General features: G+C 36.1%; 1 protein-coding gene across 1 annotated transcript in view; it reads right to left on the reverse strand.

Annotated features, from left to right (window-relative positions):
* LOC110543889 (uncharacterized) overlaps positions 1-20,676 on the reverse strand; it is a 288,801-nt gene that overhangs the window by 135,634 nt on the left and 132,491 nt on the right. Inside the window, 2 exon segments of the mRNA XM_060375459.1 lie at positions 889-1,394; positions 11,017-13,430. Of these exon segments, the coding sequence (XP_060231442.1) occupies positions 889-1,394; positions 11,017-13,430 (2,920 nt within the window).

Genomic DNA, 20,676 nt, shown 5'->3' on the forward strand with positions numbered 1-20,676 from the left:
ATTATACTAATGAAGGAAACAATGGTTTAATTTAGAATATATTTTTCAGTTTTTAAGTAGCTAGAAAAGATATTTCAAAGAGTATTTTTTTTCTATCTGAATTGGTAAATGTTCAGTAAATTACATAGTAAAAACTGATGATATGAAGAAAACCCAAGAAAGAAAGAAATGTTTCTAGCATACTTTTAGAGCTAGATTATTGTTTAGAAACTTGTCTTGGGGTGTGGCATCTGATGCCAAGTATTTTTTTTTATAAGGAAACTATGAATGGAACATTTATTTTAAAGTAATAAAACAAACATTTATTTATGTTGTAAAATTTAGTACCCCATATATAGGATATTACTATATGGAGGAAAACAAATAAAACCCACAGAGATACTTGATGATTTTTTGTGAATTTTGAGTTTTATAATAATAATGATAATAAAGTAGAGCATACCTTGAAATCATCATTTCAAGTATCTGGGTAAGGGTTTTTTTTTTTTTCAATGATTATCTTACCATTTTATGTATGATCATTGTTGCCTTTTGAATATTAAGAGATGGTAAAATTATTTTAATGTTTATTGTTTGTAAGGATCTACAAAACGACTATTTCTGGAAGACAGATTTATCATTTTCAAATATTTTGTCACTTTCTAGAAATATCTAATATAGTGTTTCTTTTCACTTCATAAAGTATCTTCAAATAAAAGATAAATGTAAACAACAGTTTTTTTCTTGAACTATTTCCTTTTACTGAATTACTTTTTTTAAATTCTTAAAATAATACCTTTATATGTTTATACTCACAGTCATAAATGTATGGACATGAAAAACAGAAGTTTACTTTAGAGATTTTATATATACAACATATTATTGTAAAGCCACATGATAGAAACTTACTGGGTAGGTTGTTTGACAGTTTTTTCATCATATCCTTGTACTGATTTCACAGTAAGTCCCACTGCAGCTCCCAGAAGAAATTCTTCTTCATGTCTCATGGAAAGTCTGCATACTGGTTGCAGAGTAACTTCCTGTGCAGAATTCACAGTATGCATTCTGTAAGGACTCAAGACTCTTGGCCTTCCTTTTCTCTTAGTGTATCCTCTCGCAAGACTGATGGCATATTCTCTACCACATTTCTTAGAGTACGCTCTTGCAGGACTCACATAATGGCGCCTGGCGGAAATTGTTGTGAGTCCTTGCCCTGACCTCTCAGCAAGATCTCTAGCAGGATTTATAGCATAGCCTCTTTCAAATCTGACAGGTTGTCGTTCTTCAGGTCCCCAAGAAAGTCTCTCTACTGATCTCCAAACAGGTACTTCAGAAGATCTTTTAGTAATTTCTCCCTTAGGTACTGCCAAAGATGGCCCTTCTGCTCTTGAAGTACCACTGTTATTATCACACATCTGAAGAAAACAAAGAGAACAACAAATGGTTAGCTGTCCAGAAAGTTAGTAGACATGTTAAGATTCTTAAGGATGTCGGAAAAAAAAATAAAGTTCAGGTTTCAAACTGCTTAGATTATCTGAGATTATTTATACAACTTGTTTCACTTTTAACCAACTTTAAAAATAAAAAAAAGATAAATAACTTTGCATATTTTTTTTTCTGTGAAGAAATGATTAAAGTTTTTAGACAGAAAACAACTATTGAAAACTTGGTACCTATTCTGATATAAATTTAAATATTTTTAAATATAAAATCAATTCTCTCACAACTTATTTTTCAAAACTTTCAAACAAAAATTAAAAAAACCACAGTTTTATATAAGAATATGTACATATTTATATTCTCAAAAGAGAAATAAAGGAAAGAAAAATACGTATGCTTTAGGACGCTTTCTACTTGCAGTAGAAGTGTAGTAATAGCACAGGTAATCAAGAGCAAATTGTTACTTTTTGAGTAAATTTTCTTTTTTTCCCCCGAGACAGGTTTTCCTTGTGTAGCTTTGGCTGTCCTGGACTTGTGTTGTAGACCAGATCCACCTGTCTCTGCCTTCCTGAATGCTTGGATTAATGGCTTATACCACAATGCTCAGCTGAATAAATTTTCTTTATTGAGAAACTTTTGTTCTAACAGGTTTAGTATTGTCAAGTTTATGTTGAGGTCTTTGATCCACTAGGACTTTAGTTTTGTGCAGCATGCTAAGTATGGATCTATTTGAATTTTTCTACGTGTAGATACCAGCACCAATTGTTGAAGATGCTATCTTTATTTTTTTTCCATTGTATGGTGTGTGGGTTTATGTCTGGATGTTCAATTTGAGTCCATTGGTTTAATACTCTGTCTGTAAGCCAGTGATATATGGTTTTTATTACTAATGCCCTGAAGTATACAAAGTTAGGGACAGAGATACCCCCAAACATTCTTTTATTGTATAAAATTGTTTTAGTTATTCTGGTTTTTTTGTTTGTTTTTTCATATAAAGTTGACAACTGTTCTTTCATTGAATCAATAGATTGCTTTTGGTAAGATGGCCATTTTTACTATGTTAATCCTGCCAAGCCATGAGCATGGGAGATCTTTGCATCTTCTGATATCTTCAATTTCTTTCTTTAGAAACAGGAAGTTTGTTTCATACAAGTCTTTGATTTGTTTGGTTAGAGTTACACCAAGGTACTTTATGTCCTTTATGGCTATTGTGAAGGTTGTTGTTTCCCTAATTTTTTTCTCAGCCCATCTGTCTTTTGTATACAGGAGGGCAACTGACCTCATTATAAAACCAGACACACTAAACCTGTTCGAAGAAAAAGTTGGGAGGACCTTTGAATTCACTGGCACAGGAGACAACTTCCTGAACAGAACACCAACAGCACAGGCTCTAAGATCAACAATCAATAACTGGGACCTCATGAAACTGAAAAGCTTCTGTGAAGCAAAGGACACCGTCATCAAAACAGAATGACAACCTGCAGATTGGGAAAGAATCTTCACCAACCCTCTATCTGACAGAGGGCTAATATCCAGAATACATAAATAACTCAAGAAGTTAAACAGCAACAAAACAAGTAATCCAAGTTAAAAAAAAAAGGGGGGGGGAGGTACAGAGCTAAACAGGAGAATTCTCAATAGAGGAATATCAAATGGCAGAGAAACACTTAAAGAAATGCCCAATGTCCTTAGTCATCATGAAAATGCAAATCAAAAGGACCCTGAGATTTCACCTTACACTCACATGCTGGAGAGGATGTGGAGAAAGGGGTAATCTTTTCCATTGTTGGTAGCAATGTAAACTTGTACAATCACTTTGGAAATCAATCTGGCACTTTCTCAGACAATTAGGAATAGTGCTACCTCAAGATCCAGCTATACCACTCCCAGGCATATATTGAAAATGTGTTCAAGTATACAAAAAGGACATTTTTGGTATATACTCACTCATAAATGGATATTATGCGTATAATATAGGATAATCATACTAAAATCTGTACACTTAAAGAAGCTAAGTAAGAAGGAGGACCCTGGGTAAGATGCTCAATCCTCATTCAGAAAGGCATACAGGATAGATATCAGAAAAGGGAGAAAACAGGGAACAGAAGAGGAGCATACAACAGAGGGCCTATGAAAGTCTCTACCCACTAGGGTATTAAAGCAGATTCTGGGACTCATAGGCAAACTTTGGGCAAAGTGCAGGGAATCTTATGATTGAAAGGGAAGATAGAAAGACCTGGAGGGGACTGGAGCTCCACAAGGAGAGCAACAGAAGCAAAAAATCTGAGTGTAGGTGTCTTTTCTGAGACTGAGACTCCAACCAAGGACCATGCATGAAGATAACCTTGAACCCCTGCACAGATGTAGCCCACTGCAGCTCAGTCTCCAAATGGTCTCCTTAGTAAGGGAAACAGGGGTTGTCTCTGACATGAACTCAGTGGCTGTCTCTTTGATCACCTCCCCCTGGGTGGGGCAGCCTTACCAGGCCACAGAGTAAGACAATACAGCCAGCCCTGATGAGACTTGACGGGCTAGGGTCAGATGGAAGGGGAGAAGGATCTCCCGTATCAGTGGGTTGGTGGAACAAAATGGGAGAAGAGTGAGTGAGTGAGTGAGGGATTGCGAGGAGATGAGGAAGGGAGCTACAACTGGGATACAAAATGAATAAATTGCAATAAATGAAAATAAAATAAATATAAAAACAAAAAGGATACTTTAGGAAAAAAACTAGAGGAAAAACTATTTTCATAGTAACTTGCTGGGTAGAGTCTTTCAGAGGCCCTCTGTTTTAACTTGCTACTGAATGAAATTAAAATTTATTTTTATGTATGTTGTGATTATGCAGAAAGGCTCAGAAATCAATGAATATTTACTTTATGTTCATTTTGAGCATACAGTTTGTTCCTTTCTTCTTTAGGCTTTTCTTTATTGATCCAATTAATATAAAAAGAAGATGTAAGGTTCTGGAAATTAAAAACAAGACATTCTTACCATTGTGGTTATTTTTCTTCACTGAGGGCACTTAAAATTCTATTCTTATGTTAGATAAGTTTGGAATATTATTTTCATTTAAATTTTTCTTTAATTATGTTTTTTCATAATTTATTTATTTGTTTTTCTTTTCATTTTTATTACTTATTATTATTTATTACAGTTTATTCACTTTGTATCCTGGCTGTGGTCCCCTCCCTCATCTCCTCCCAATCCCACCCCCTCTCCATCTTCTCTCCCTATGCCTCTTCCCTAGTCCACTAATAGGAGAGGACCTCCTCCACTTCTATCTGACACTAGCCTATCAGGTCCCATCAGCAGTGGTTGCGTTGTCTTCCTCCGTGGCCTGGCAAGGTAGTACTCCCCAGGGGAAGGTGATCAGAGACCTTGCCACTGAGTTCATGCCAGAGACAACCCATGCTCCCCTTACAAGGGAACCCACTTGGAGAGTGAGTCAAGGGGCTTCACCTGAACAGCTGTTTTATGTCCTCTTCATGCATGGTCCTTGGCTGGGGTATCAGTCTCTGCAGGGCCCCCAGGGCCCAGTTAATTTTTTTGGCTCTGTTGGTCTCCTTTTGGAGCTCCTGTCCCCTCCAGGTCTTTCTATATCCCCCTTCTTTCATAAAATTCCATGCATTCTGCCCAAAGTTTGACTATGAGTCTCAGTCTCTGCTTCAATACCTTGATCAGTGGGGTGTTCCAGAGGCCCTCTGTGGTAGGCTCATGTCCTGTTCCTTGTCTTCTCTTACTTCTGATATGTTTTGTGTTTTCCCTTCTGAATGAGGACTGAGCATCTTACCTAGTGTACTCCTTGTTGTTTAGCTTTTTTAGGACTATTGATTTTTGAATTTTTATCCTATTTTATATGTCTAATAAATACTTATGAGTGAGTATATACCATTTGTGTCTTTCTGCTTCTGGGTTACCACACTCAAGATGATCTTTTCTAGTTCCTGCCATTTGCCTGCAAATTTCATGATGTCCACACCTTATATCCATCAGAGTGACTAAGATCAAAAACTCAAGTGACAACACATGCTGGAGAGGATGTGGAGAAACGGGAATCCTCCTCCATTGCTGGTGGGAATGTACACCTGTATAACCACTTTGGAAATCAATCTGGTGCTTTCTCAGAAAGGGAGGAATAGTGCTACCTCATGTTCCAGCTATACCACTCCTAGACAGATATACCTGAAATATGGTTAACTATACCACAAGGATATTTGCTCAACCATGTTCATAGCAGCTCTTTACATAATAGCCAGACTCTGGAAACAACCTAGATGCCCCTCAGTGGAGGAATGGTACAGAAATTGTGGTTCATGTACACAATGGTATGCTACTCAGCTATTAAAAACAAGGAAATCATGTCTCTCTTTTTTTAATGATTCCTTTTTTTCTGCTCAGAATTCTTTGAGAGAATACTTTAGTTATATTGAGTATGATACCTTTAACTATACTAAAAGGAAAATTCAATTCAGCTTACTGTATTTCAACTGAACACTTCATTTTTTTGAGTTGTTTTTATGTATTTATGTATTTACGTATTTATTTATTGTTTTTATTATTTTTATATTAATTACAGTTTATTTACTTTGTATCCCAGCTGTAGCCCCCTCCCTCATTCCCTCCCAATCCCACCCTCCCTCCCTCATCTCTTTCTTGCCCTTCTCTAAATTCACTGATTGGGTAGGTCCTTTCCCCAAGGTCCATTTTGGTTGGAGAAACAGTCTCAGAAAAGACCCCTGGGCCCAGATATATTTGGTCCTTGTGGAGTGCCTGTCCTCTCCGGGTCATACTAACTCCCCCTTCTTTCATATGTTTCCCTGCACTCTGCTCAAGGTTTGGTTATGAGTCTCAGCATCTGCTTTGATACACTGCGAGGTAGAGTCTTTCAGGGGCCCTCTGTGGTAGGCTCCTGTCCTTTCAGTTCAACTGAACACCTTCTAGTTCCCATCATATTTACAGGTATAGTTGAATGATAGCTCACTTGCTTAATACAACAGTAGCTTTTGTTCAATAACTCAGCAGTATAAAAAATGTAAAAGATAAAAATCCTCATATGCCAAGTAACAGAACACTAAGAGGCCATCAAAGTACTTTAGTAATATAAAAAATTATTAAATTGATACATAAAATAGTTACTTTATGGGAATGTCTGGTACACTGATGGTGCTCTTGGTAAAGAAGCTGAACAATTAATAGACCTTGAGCAAGTTACCTTTATCTTTGAACAGAAGTTCTTTGGTGGAATCTGAGATTGAAAATCTCTAAGAAACTTATCTTCAACTGTTAGAAAATATAGCATACTCATAAAAATCCAGGAATAAAGGAATTGATAAGGAGTCTTTTTATTTTTAGGTGGACACCGCATTCTCTGGACTATGTGTATATTTAATATTCATTTTAAGCAGTATTACACTAATTAAGCTTAAAAATAACTCTCCATGGTTGTTAGATTAGGAAGCTCTTGTAATATTATGGCTAGCACTTAAAAAGACAAGTCTTGCAACTTTTGTCTACTTCAGAATATCTTCCTTTTAACATTGCTATATTGTAACTTTAGTCTTTCCAAAACAGAGGCTTATCTGTTGGATCTCTCAAATATTCAAAATATGTATAAATTCAAGAACATGTTTAGTGATTAATTTTTGAAGCTCTTATTGTAGGTATAAAGTGTTCTTTAGTACAAAAAGAGTACTTTTGATAGTTTTGTGCAGGCATTTATTAATAGAAATGCCTATTATATATTTATATTTTTATTTTAATAAACTATATAAAACTACTGATTTGTTCAGAGTTATCATTGTACTTCAAACATTCTACTGCAAACACAAAATGACTGACTCCAAATAATTCTAACAGTTCTTGCAAATCATTCAAATCTACCATCAGATTACGAATTTTATTAATTCTGCTTTTGTAATGTAACTTCTAAATAACTTAAGAGACACTAGTCATTCAGTAATGTAGTTCTAGTTATACTACAGACAAATTAACCAATATCATAACAGAGACAACCTGAGAATTGGGATCTCATTAAGTATTTCTAAAACTTGTAGCACAAAATTATAACCTACATATATACTTCAAACTAACTTAAATACATTGGTAAGATTTCTAATCACTCTGGAAACTCAGATGCTGTTATATTTGTTTTCATTTACTTGATATCTCAAATGTCTACTTCCTTTCTATGAAGGTTAGTAGATTATGAGTTCTTCAAGGAGTAGTAGCTATGCTTTTTACTTAGTCTCTATTCTTATTTTTAGCTGACATCATTGTTTAATAATTAAATTTATATAAAATAATTGAATTAAAGAGTGCAAGTGGATTGACTATGTATTCTGGAGTATTGGTTCATATATGATTAATAGAAACGCTATTTTTTTAAAATGAGAGTCCCTCATTTTGTTGACTGTATGAATGAAAAGCACCCATGTTCTCTTAATTGTTGTTTTCAACAGGCAAATATGAACATGGATATAATAAACCAGGAAAATATGAAACATCAAATGTCTAAGGGAAGGCAATCACTCACATTTACACAAAATACTTTGTTTTGGAAGGCACATAAAATACATTGTTTCTAAAGCTATTCACAATTTACTGTGAAGTCTACTTGTCTCCAATGGGGAGAAAAAACTGTAATTGGTTACAAGTATTTCAATTGTTTAGTCCTGGTATAAATATTGGATAAACATTCCTAATTATAGTATTTATTTATATACAAAGTTCATTATAAGCTCCTGTGATATTTGTTTTTGAGAAAGGAATGCCTTGTACTTGAAAATTTTGTTTTCTCTGTAAAAGCAATCCATTTTATAGGCATGTTTCATCTTGTTATTCTTGTTTGGGAAACAGAGTCCTTTATGATTATTATTAATTACAGTTTATTCACTTTGTATTCCTCCTGTAGCTCTCTCCCTCTTCCCCTCCCAATCCCCCCTCCCACCCTCTTCTCCACCCATGGCCCTTCTCCAGTCCACTGATAGGGGAGGTCTTCCTCCCCTTCCATCTGATCCTAGTCTATCAGTTCTCATCAGGATTGGCTGCATAGTTTTCCTCTGTGGTCTGGTGAGGCTGAACCCGCTTGATAGAGAGGTGATCAAAGAGCAGGCCACTGAGTTCATGTCAGAAACAGTTCTTGTTCCCATTACTAGTGAGTCCACTTGGACACTGAGCTGCCATGGGCTACATCTGTGCAGGGGTTCTAGGTTATCTCCATGCATGGTCCTTGGTTGGAGTATCAGTCTCAGAAAACACCCCTATGATGAAACTGTAGGTAATTGGTGGGAACTAGAAAAGGTCATCCTGGGTTGAGGTATCCCAGAAGCAGAAAGACACACAGGGTATATATTCACTCATAACTAGATATTAGACATATAATGTAGCATATACATACTAAAATCTGCACACTTAACAAAGCTAATTAAGAAGAAGGACCCTGGGTAAGATGATCAGTCCTCATACAGAAAGGCAAAGGGGATGGACTTCAGAAGTGGGAGAAAACAGGGAACAGGACAGGAGCCTACCACAGAGGGCCTCTGAAAGATTCTACCTTACAGGGTACCAAAGCAGATGTTGAGACTAAGCCAAACTTTGGGCAGAGTGCAGGGAATCTTTTTTTTTTTTTTTTTTTTTTTTACTTTTTTTCTTTTTATTTTATTAGTTACATTTTGTTAACTGTGTATCCCAGCTGTATCCTGCTCCCTCATTCTGTCCTAATCCCACCCTCCCTCCTTCATCTCCTCCCTGCTCCTTTCCAAATCCACTGATTTGGGAGGATCTCCTCCCCTTTCATCTGACCCTGGTTTATCAGGTATCTTCAGGACTGGCTGCAAAGTCCTCTTCTGCGGCCTAACAGGACTGCTTCTCCCTTGGGGAGTGGGGAGGTCAAAGAGCCTGCCATTGAGTTCCTGTCAGAAATAGTCCTTGTTCCCCTTACTATGGGATACCAATTGGTTACTGAGCTGCCACGGGCTACATCTGAGCAGAGGTTCTAGGTTATATCCATACATGGTCCTTGGTAGAGTGTCAGTCTCAGAAAAGACCCTTTGTCCAGATATATTTGGTCCTTGTGGAGCTCCTATTCTTTCCACGTCATACTAACTCCCCTTCTTTCATATGACTGAGTGCAGGGAATCTTATGAAAGAAGGAGATAGAAATACCTGGAGGGGACAGGAGCTCCACAAGGAGAGCAATGGACACAGAGTTCTTAAATGCCATGGTTTTAAACACAAGACACAAAATGATAACTGCATTCCTCAAAACTCATAAGCTTTAAACCATGTTTTTGTTTGGCTATAGATACCAAAAGAATCAAATAAAACATATTTAATTTTTTGTCATATAATGAAAACAATGTTTCACTTGAGAGAACTGGAAAAAAAAAGACAGAAAACCAAACTCTTATATTTAATGATTTTATCTGAACAATACTCTTCTCATTACTTCTAACTAGCCAGTTTTACCTCTAAGTTTATATTTGAAAATCATAAATACCATATTTTCTGTTTCTAGGAAGATGTTGTCGTTTGGGAAAAAAAAAACTTAAAACTGTTCTCTATTAAAGTAAAGGCATCAAGGAGATAAGTTGGTAATTCTATTTTGGCTATTTGAATCTTTGCTGCATTCTAAATACATCATATTCATTTACTTATTTTATGGAAAACAAATTATAGGAAGTTAAACATTTGCATACAGACACTAAAATCAAATTTAATTTTATTTCCCTTGTCTAATATATAAAGGTGCTAAAATTCAATGCATATCAACTTAATTATTCTTGTACGATAACATGTTGGTAAAGTTGTATGAAATAACAGTACTTTGCTATTGTAAAAAATAGTTTCCCAAACATTTTAGCAATCTTAATTTGTACTTGTAATTCAGACTACTAGAGGAAATATTTGATTAAGATGTAGGTTTACTCAGTATAAGAAAAAATAAGATAAACGGGTTTTGAATTAAAAGTAGAAAAGCTACTAGTGGGAAACTTTGTTTTCTGATTTTTCATCAAAATAACTCAAGTGCTAGTTATCTCAAAATAAGAGTTTAGAATGCCAGAACTACTTCAGATACCCATCTTTAAAAAATCAGCATTTTCAAAGTTGATTTTGGTTGGTTTCATTCACAATATTTAAGATGAAATTGGATCATTCTTCTCTTTTGTCCTCCTTCCTTCTGTCCCTTCCCTTCCATCCCTCTATTCATCCTTCCTCTTTCTATCACCAAAGAGGAATATAAACAAAACTAGGGTATATGTGGGTGCTACATGTGTAAAAATTTTGCTTGTGACTAGGTTTACATATATGAACTATTCAAACATTCTTAGGAAGCTTAAACGTAGAATTGTCAATTACAGCCTATTGAATACTATTTTTCCATTCACAAAATGTATAGAAGAAGGTAAGTACTTCCTAATGTAAATTATACTCTTTACTTTCAGGTGTCAAACAAGCAATCCTGGATACCTTTCCTCCTCTATTGCACAGTTTACATACCCAACTAAGTAAAATATTTGAAACTATGTTCAATAACTTAACAGCAAAAATTACAAGAAATGGAGAATGAATTTGAGAGGAATATTTGTATAAACTTACCTTAAATGATTGATTTGCAGCACCTGATGGAATGACAAACTTCACAATATCTGGCAGTTCAGCTTCCACTATAACATCAAAACTAGGGAGTGGAATACTTTGACTGGAAAGAATCTTGAAAGGGGAAGGATCCTTGATGACAATTGGATTCTGGACCCTAGAAATATCTTCAGCATCAAGGGCATCCATGGACCCACTGGCATACTTAGAATTATCAGAGTCCGTGTATTCAGCAGAGTCTTGGAACAAAGCACTAATATTTTGGTTATCAAAGATTGTATAATCTCTGCCAAGCTTAAGTGGATCATAAAATTCAGAGGTTATAAAAAAGTCAGGATAAGTATAATTTGTACTAGAAATAAAATTTGAGATGCTTCCATAAACAATTTTAAAAATAGATGATGTGGAATTCATTTCTGATTCAGTATCCAGGAAATGGTTAACAGTGCTGGTACTAGTAGAATTATTAGCATTGATGATAATGTTGAAACTATCAAAATGACTAAATCTAGGGTGATGTTTAATGTCTGGGGCATAGTTTTTTCCAGAAGTAAACTGAGAGCTGATAGCACTTGTACAGCTGGTAATGTTGCTAGTATCGATGGCATTGATAGTGCTAAGTGTGAATTTGAGTCCCACAGCATATTTTTTTCTGTCAAAATAGTATGGGTTGACTACAAAACTTGAACTTACTTCATATGTAAACCCTCTGACATCATTAAGGTCTGAATAATTGTTTAGGGATGTTGTATGTTTGGAAATAAGAATACTATTGGGTTTTGTGCCATAGTTAGGGTCAACAATATTGTTAGGAATAACAACATTATGATGAGTAGCACTACTGGGTTTAGTATTAGAGATAGTGTCAAGATCTTTTGGGGGTCCATGGCTTTTTTGGAGGCTGGGGTTGCTGATAGGATGACTCTCATTTTTGATGAAGAAAGGACTGTTGGAAAGTGATCTGATAATCTCAGAGTAAATATTATTTCCTTGTTCAGTGGCATTTCTAGGGCCAGTGTCATTGTTGCAACCAGAAATACAGTCCAGCACAGTTCTCTTTTTGTTTCCAGAGCCAAAGGTTGGGTTTGTGCTACCGTTGGAGTCAGCATTACTGTATTGACTGAAATACTGTGCCTGATCAGAAGCATTGTCTAAATTTTCAGTACATATCTCATCAGTGTTAGTTTTCAAATTAACATCACTATTGGTGGCATTATCGATAGTAGGGTCAGATTCATTGTTGTGATCAGTTACATTTTTAAAGTCCCCACCATCACTGCTGGAATCAGGTCCACTTGTAGACCCAGAAGCACCACTAGGAGCAGACCCATTGTTGCTGTCAGTATTATTTTCAGAGTTGCCATCTGTAGGATCACTGCCATCAGGGTCAGATTTGTCTTTGGGATCTTTCTTATCTTTGGTGTCATCTTCATCTTCAGTGTCTGTTTCATCTTCAGTATCTGTTTCATCTTCAGCATCTGTTTCATCTTCAGTATCTGTTTCATCTTCAGTATTTGTATCATCTTCATTGTCTGTCTCATCTTTGGACAGAAGTGGATCTTTAATATCAGCCTCATCTTTGATATGTCTAGCACTGATAAATTTAATATCACTGTCATCAGGATTATCCTTATTTTGAGGTTGGGTAGTAAGGTTAAACTTGCTTCCACTTTGAGATAATCTTACTGGCGTTGACGTTACATGGCCCCGGATACTATGTTGGCCCACAGTTTTTTTAGTGTCCATAGGTATAATCTGGGCAGCAGAAGAACCCTTAAAGCTTTGGAGAGCTGAATAATTTTCACAATGTAAATGAGAGCTGGGATCCATAGAACCTTTATCATCTTCCCTGTGCAGAGAGCAGCGGATGCCTACAGTATGCTTAGGATCCAGGGATCGAGATAAAGGGCGCTTTCGAGAAGTCTTGAAGTGTCTAACAGTTTTAGACCTCTGGGAATATTTAGAATCTGAGGATATCTGGCCATGGAAAGGAGAATCAGAGTCAGAGTCATCAGAATTCGTGGGGCATTTATGAAAAGAAGAGTTACTGATTTCCATAAAACATCTGGCACATCTTTGAGTTCCCTCATCCGAAGAAAATGTAATACTTCTTCGAGTCTTACGCCTTGTGACAGACTTAGGATTCTTGGAAGTTGGGCTGCAAACAACATTAGAGGTGCAAGTCTCAGAACGTAGAGGAATGGTACTCTCATAACTACGGGCATATCTATACTCCTTGCGATGGTGCTTATGGACAGATATTTTCCAGCTGGGTTTTCTGTGATACTTTTCACCTGTGAAAGTGTGAGAGTCTGGAGAAAACCTACAACTGTGCTTGTCACTGAGACGTAAAGATGCCTCTTTGAATCTCACAGCTTTGTCTTCACTCTTGTGTCTTGTCTGAATTCTGCCAACTAAGAGAGAAGAATAAAATATGAACAAAAGTAGGCAAAATACATAATGAATATAACATTAATGTTCACATTACAATAGAAGCATCTTCTAACAAAGTATAATTTCAAAGTATTATGGTGAGTTTTATTTGATTTTTCAAGAGGAGTCCATGACTCTAAATTTTCTGCTCAATCAAATGTCATTTTAAGGTTTTCAAAATAAAAATGAAACATGGTCATTGACTTCAGATAGTCATTCTCTTCAAGTTGATAGAGCTTACTCTTTAGAAACAAAATCATTATGTAAGAATTCACAGAACAATGTGACCAATATAAAACTATGGCTTTACAAATTTGTTAGGACAAATCTAACTATGTTGTTCCGTTGTGTTTCTATAAATATCAAATCTTTATTTGTTCCTGGGGTATAACCTTCATAATGTATGAAACCTCCATTTTTAGTGGTGAAAAAATATACCCTTGGGTTTGATTTACATCTTCTGGTAATAAGGTTAGTAACAATTATAACTTTTGTAGCTATGAAGAACTCAATATTATATAATTCTTGAAATGTATATGTTTAGCAATAGCTTTAAAATTGACCTAAAATTGTTAAATTTCATTATTGATAACCTTGTCATCAAATTACAGAGGAAGGTACATGATTTAAGTTTAAAAACAAATACAAAGGTGTCTTTCGACATTCCCTCCAGGTTTCATGTACATTTTTATGCCTAACTAAACATGAAATCATATTTGGAAAGAGTTTAGAAATACTGAATAGTAATTTCAATTTTAGAAACAGTAAATTCAAACTTAGAATATGGTAATAAAATTTTAAAGACAAAGACATAAGCTTTTTCATAAAATTTCTCTTATTATCAAAACAATCCATAAGAGATGGTTATAATTTTTCCCCTATTTTTTTGGTATGTATAAAAGCTGCATATTCAAGTAGGTATACTCTGAAAGATATCCACTAGGGTAAGGTATATATGATTTGCCTATAATGGAAAGGCTTCATGACTTTATTTCTAACAAAACGAGACTGCATTGTGGTAAATATATGAAGTTACTATGATGCCTCTGATAACACAATAGCATTAAATAATATTTGCTTAATGGTGAAGATAGTGATCAGTACTCCAAATTCATATGCTTTATAATGAATATAAAATTAAATTTACTAATTTTCTGTAACAAGCAAATGTCAAGAGTATTAAAATATCATTATTATTTATAATGGCTATGTTCTTTGAACACATGTATAAATATACCTTAACTATATAGTGCTATTTTTAGAAATTAGTGACAAAGGGTAATTGCCTGACAAAGATACAGAAAGAAAAAAGTGTGGCTGTCTACAATAACATTTCATATCTAAGACAACAGTGGAATAGTCTAGAACAGTAATAAACAATATGTCTGGAAAGCAAATAATAAATACAGAAGTATCAAAGATGTATAGAAATATTGACATGAAAAATTATATTACTTGCAAAAGGGCATATCAAACATACGATTTTTAAATGATAAATGGGTTTAAATTTTGTTATGAGATAAAAAGTAAGATACCTAACTACAAAAGACATGAAAATATGCTATTGTACTTAGGATTGTCTATTTTTAATTTTAAAATTATTTTATTTTTGTGATTTCTGCATGTATGCATATGTGTGCTCAGCTCTGGAAACCCATGTGGGGATCAGAGTCAATAGATGCATTTGCCTGTATTGGTTTTCACCTTAATTTTTTAAAGACACAGTCTCTCATTGAACCTAGTGTTCACTGTTAACTCTCTTAAGTATTGTTTTCTATTATACTATCATAAAGATCTATTTATAAATGATTCATGCATTGTCCTAAACATTATTCTAATAACATGTGATATTAGCATGTGTTACACAATTCTAGACAGGACTCGTAATTATAATATTTTCACTGTTGTTTGGTTACTTCTCACTACATTGTATTTATTTATAGAGTTTTTGGTAGTTTTGATTATTTACTAATTGTTAGTAATCAACTAAATTTATCACTATTCCCAAAAGCAATTCCTCGTTAGCTACTGTATAGTGTTTCGATACAGAGATGAATGTGCAAAAATTCATGTTGTCACTAAGAAACTAATGGGTATATTATGGACATAAGCAATGCTGCATTATCATACAAATCTATTTGTTCACAGAATTTCAGGAACTAGTCTATAAGGAACTTTAATATATTTAAATCTTATTTTGTGTATAAATGAAGTACGCATGGGTGTGTACTCACATCTATGCAGGGTTATTTGTATAAGTGAGGGCATGTGTTGCGCCTTGTTTGAAGTAGTGTCTCCCTTATAATTCACTGTTGCATATGCCAGTCAAACTTGCCTTTTAGTCTCCAGTGACTTTCCTGTCTCTGCCTTCCTTCTTTTGAGGTGGTGGGCTTTTATGCTTTTGTCCCTAATGCTTTCACACTGCTTTAGGAAAAATGATTCTTGGTTGTTTCCACATTCTGACTATTATGAATAGAGCTGCTATGAACATGGTTGTCCTTGTTGCATACTTGAGCATATTTTGGATATATGCTCAGGAATGGTATAGATGAATCTTGAGTTAGCACTATTCTTAATTTTTAGCACTATTCTTAATTTTCTGAGAAAGTACCAAATTGATTTCTTTTTTTTTTTAATTTTATTTTATTTTATCAGTTACATTTTATTAACTCTGTATCCCAGCCGTGTCCCGATCCCTCATTCCCTCCCAGTCCCTCCCTCCCTCCCTCCCTCATCTCCACCGTGCCCCTTTCCAAGTCCACTGATGGGGGGGACCTCCTCCCCATTCATCTGATCCTGTTTTATCAGGTATCTTCAGGACTGGCTGCAAAGCCCAAATTGATTTCTAAAGTGGTTTCACAAGCTTATATTGCCACCAGCAATGGAGGAAAGTTCCCCTTTCTCCATATCCTCTCCAGCATGTGTTGTCATTTGAGTTTTTAAATTAAATTTTATTTGTACATTTATTTATTACAATTTATTCATTTTGTAACCCCTCTGTAGCCCACTCCCTTGTCTCTTCCCAGTACCACCCACCCTCACTTTTCTCCCCATATGACATTTCACTAGTCCCCTGATAAGGGAGGGCTTCCTCCCCTTCTATCTGACCCTAGCTTATCGGGTCTTATCAAGGCTGGCTGTATCATCTTCCTCTGTGGCCTGGCAAGGGTGCACCCCACAGTTGGAGGTGATCAAAGAGCTGGCCACTGAGAACCTGTCAGAGACAGCCTCTGTACCCCTTACTAAGGAATCCACTTGAAAACTGAGCGGCAAATGAGCTTCCTTTGAACAGGGGGTCTAGGTCCTCTACATGCATGGACCCCCTTGGCCCAGGTTTTGGGTTCTTTTGGTCTCCTTGTGGAGTTCCTGTTCTCCAAATCTTTCTATCACCCTCTTCATCCATAAGGATTCTGTCACTCAGCCCAAAATTTGGCTATGATTCTCAGTATCTCCTTCCATGTCCTGGTGGGGAGAGTCTTTCAGAGGTCCCCTGTTGAAGGCTCCTATCCTGTTCCTTGTCTTCTCCTATTTCTGATGTCTATCCTTTTTGCCCTTCTGAATGGGGATTAAGCAGCTTACCTAAGTCCTACCTGTTGTTTAGCTTCTTTAGGGCTATATATTTTAGTATGTTTATCCTATATTATATGGCCACTATCCACTTTTTTTAATTTTTATTTTTTTCACTATCCACGTATAAGTGATATATCATATCCCTAATATTAAAAGAACTGAAGAAGTTTAACACCAACAAACCAATTAACCAAATTAAAAAATGAGGTACAGAGCTAAACAGAGAATTCTCAGCAGAGGAATATCGAATAGCAGAAAAACACTTAAAAGAAATGTTCAGCGTATTTAGTCATCAGGGAAATGTAAATCAAAACAACCCTGAGATTTCACCTTACACCCATCAGAATGGCTAAGATCAAAAACTCAAGGATGATGCATGCTGGAGAGAATGTGGAGAAAGGGGAACCCTCCTCCATTGCTGGTGGGAATGTAAATTCGTACAACCACTTTGGAAATGAATCTGGGGCTTTCCCCCAAAATTAGGAATAGTGCTACCCTCAAGGTCCAGGTATACCACTACTAGACATATACCAAAAAGATGCCCCACCATTCAATAAAGACAATTGCTCAAACATGTTCGTAGCAGCTCTATTCATAATAGCCAGAATCTGTAAACAACCTACATGTCCCTCAACGGAGGAATGGATACAGAAATTGTGGTACATTTACACAATGGAATACTACTCGGCTATTAAAAAAAAAAGTATATCATGAAATTTGCAGGCAAATGGTGGGTACTAAAAAAGATCATCTTGAATGAGGTAACTGAGAAGCAGAAAGACACACATGGTATATACTTACTCATAATTGGTTATTAGACATATAATATAGGTTAAATATACTAAAATCTGTACACCTAACAAAGCTAAGCAAGGTGGAGAACCCTGGGTAAGGTGTTCAATCCTCATCCACAAAAGCAGACAGGATGGACATTAGAAAAGGGAGAACATAGGAAACAGGACAGGAGCCCATTACAGAGGGGCTCTGAAAGACTCTACTGATCAGGGTATTGAAGCAGATGCTGAAACTCATAGGCAAACTTTGGGCAGAGTGCAGGGAATCTTATGAAAGAAGGGGAGATATAAAGACCTGGAGGGAACAGGACCTCCACAAAGAGAACAACAGAACCAAATAATCTTGGCCCAGGGGTCTTTTCTGAGACGGATACTCCAACCGAGTACCATGCATGGAGATAACCTAAAACCTTTACACAGATGTAGCCTATAGCAGCTCAGTCTACAAGTGGAACAGAAGCTGTCTTTGACGTGAATTCAGTGGATGGATGGCCTTTGACTTTTCATTATGAATGATGGTCAGAGGTAGACTGCCCATATGCCAGCAGATAATTATGTACATGTGTGCAACACTGTTTGAACTGAGTATGTTATAAAATATTTGTAAAGAGGACATGAATTTAGGAGAGAGATGTGTCAGAGTAAGAGAATGGGGAGATGGGTATGATCAAGATACATTATCTACAACATATATGACATTTTAAAAAAATAAAAAGTGGGAAATATAACTGAAATGCCTGGAAATATTAGTGCATTTTAAAGTAACATTTACTTCACTATAGTTATCCGGACTGGTGAAACAAGGCATCCTGTAGAATCATACTTTCCCAAAGGAATCACACAGTGGGAGAAGTGGTTTAAGCTTGGAGCTAACCAGAGGATGATAATATAAATAGAACTGGGAATGATATGGAAAAACAAAGAAAAGATAGTTGATACAGTTTGGGTTTAAAAGTATACTGAAAATTAACTGGTATGAAGATAGATAAACTCCATGACAACCTCTCAGGAGGTTGAGATCCTACTAAGCAATCATGTCTAAGGTTTTGGAGAGAAAAATAAAAGAGTAAAGAGGGAAAACAATATAGTGGAAAGCCAGAAAAGTACCAACTTAGTCTTTTAAAGTGACACTGGGTATTAAATATGGGAGAATAGATACTGAGAGGAGAGAGCTCAGGATGAAGATATAAGAAATGAAAACTTGCTGTTTTCAGACTCAAGATTCTCAATGTTCTTTTTGTCTAGAGAGGCTTGTCTCACTTTTATGAATTCCACTGCCAACAGCAGTCTTGTCATCTTTTCTTTGTCTTCCTTTAGATGATAAGATTACAGATGCTGGGCCAGTCTATTTGCTCCAAAGGTATAATCCTAGAATATAGTCATACCTCTGTGTGTTTCCTTAGGATTTCAGTTGTGAATGCTTGCTCTGTCCCTAAGCAAACCTTCACAATATCTGGCATTCTGCTTACAGGGAATCTGATAGTTCCCACCAAATTTTCACCTCATTTTTATCTGTGCAGTCCCAATTCACCCCTCCCAATTTAGAAGTATTCTGCTGGAAAATTTTATCCTATATTTCTACGACATTTCCTCTGACTTTCCTGAGAGTATAATTCACAGAGAGTGTTTGTGAGGTGCTGAGGTGCCAACACAACAGAATTTGTTGTAATGATATGTGGTATTGTTACAACGATAAGCAACTAAGTCAAGGGCAAAACTACAATCTAGACATAAAATTATGAATTGATTTAAACTGATTTTTTTACAAGGGTGTCAAGAACATTCCACAGGAAAAAAAAAAAAAAAGAATAAGCTTGGATACTGAGCTACCATGGGCTGCATCTGAGCAGGGGTTCTAGGTTATAGCCATGCATGGTCTTGGTTGGAGAAACAGTTTCTCATAGAGGACCCCCATGCCCTGATATATTTGGTCTTTGTGGAGCTCCTGTCCTCTCCAGATCATATTAACTCCCCATTTTATCATATGATTCCCTGCACTCTACTGAAAGTTTGGTTATGAGTCTCAGCATCTGCTTTCATATGCTGCTAGGTAGATTCTTTCAGAGGCCCTTTGTGATAGGCTCCTATCCTGTTTCCTGTTTTCTCCTACTATCCATGTCTATCCCATTTGTCTTTCTAAGTGAGGATTGATCATCTTACCCCGGGTCCACTTTCTTGTTTATCTTCTTTAGGTGCACATATTTTAGTATATTTATCCTATCTTATAGGACTATATAAGTGAGTATATACCGTGTGTATCTTTCTGCTCCTGGGATACCTCACTCAGGATGATCTTTTCTAGATCCCACCACTTGCCTGCAAATTTCATGATTTCCTTGTTTTTAATTGCAGTATCCAAGTGGATTTCCTTAGTAAGGGGAACAGGACCAATTTCTGACATGAATTCAAGGACTGGCTCTTTTACTTCCCCCCGCCCCTGAAGGAAGAACATCCTTGCTAGGCAACAGAGCAGGACACTGCAGCCAGTCCTGAAGATACCTGATAAGCTAGGGTCAGATGGAAGGGGAGGAGGACCTCCCCTAGAAGTGGACTTGGAAAGGGACAAGGAGGAGATGAAGGACGGAGGGTGGGACTGGGAAGGAATGAGGGAGGGGGCTATTACTGGGATACAAAGTAAACAACCTGTGATTAATATTAAAAAATAAAAAAGAATAATCTTATCAGCAAATAATAATGTGACAAGGTGCAGCCTCTTGAAAAGAAACAAAAAGTTCTCTTACATCACACTATTCAAAACTATGAAGCTGTCAAAAAAAAAACCCAAACAGGTGGAAAATTTTACACCGGTGAAATTGGAAAAGTATTCTTATAAGACCCAATATATAAAGAAAAAAGGTAAACT

The sequence above is a fragment of the Meriones unguiculatus genome, chromosome X, assembly GCF_030254825.1.
Source record: "Meriones unguiculatus strain TT.TT164.6M chromosome X, Bangor_MerUng_6.1, whole genome shotgun sequence".
Lineage (NCBI taxonomy): Eukaryota > Metazoa > Chordata > Mammalia > Rodentia > Muridae > Meriones > Meriones unguiculatus.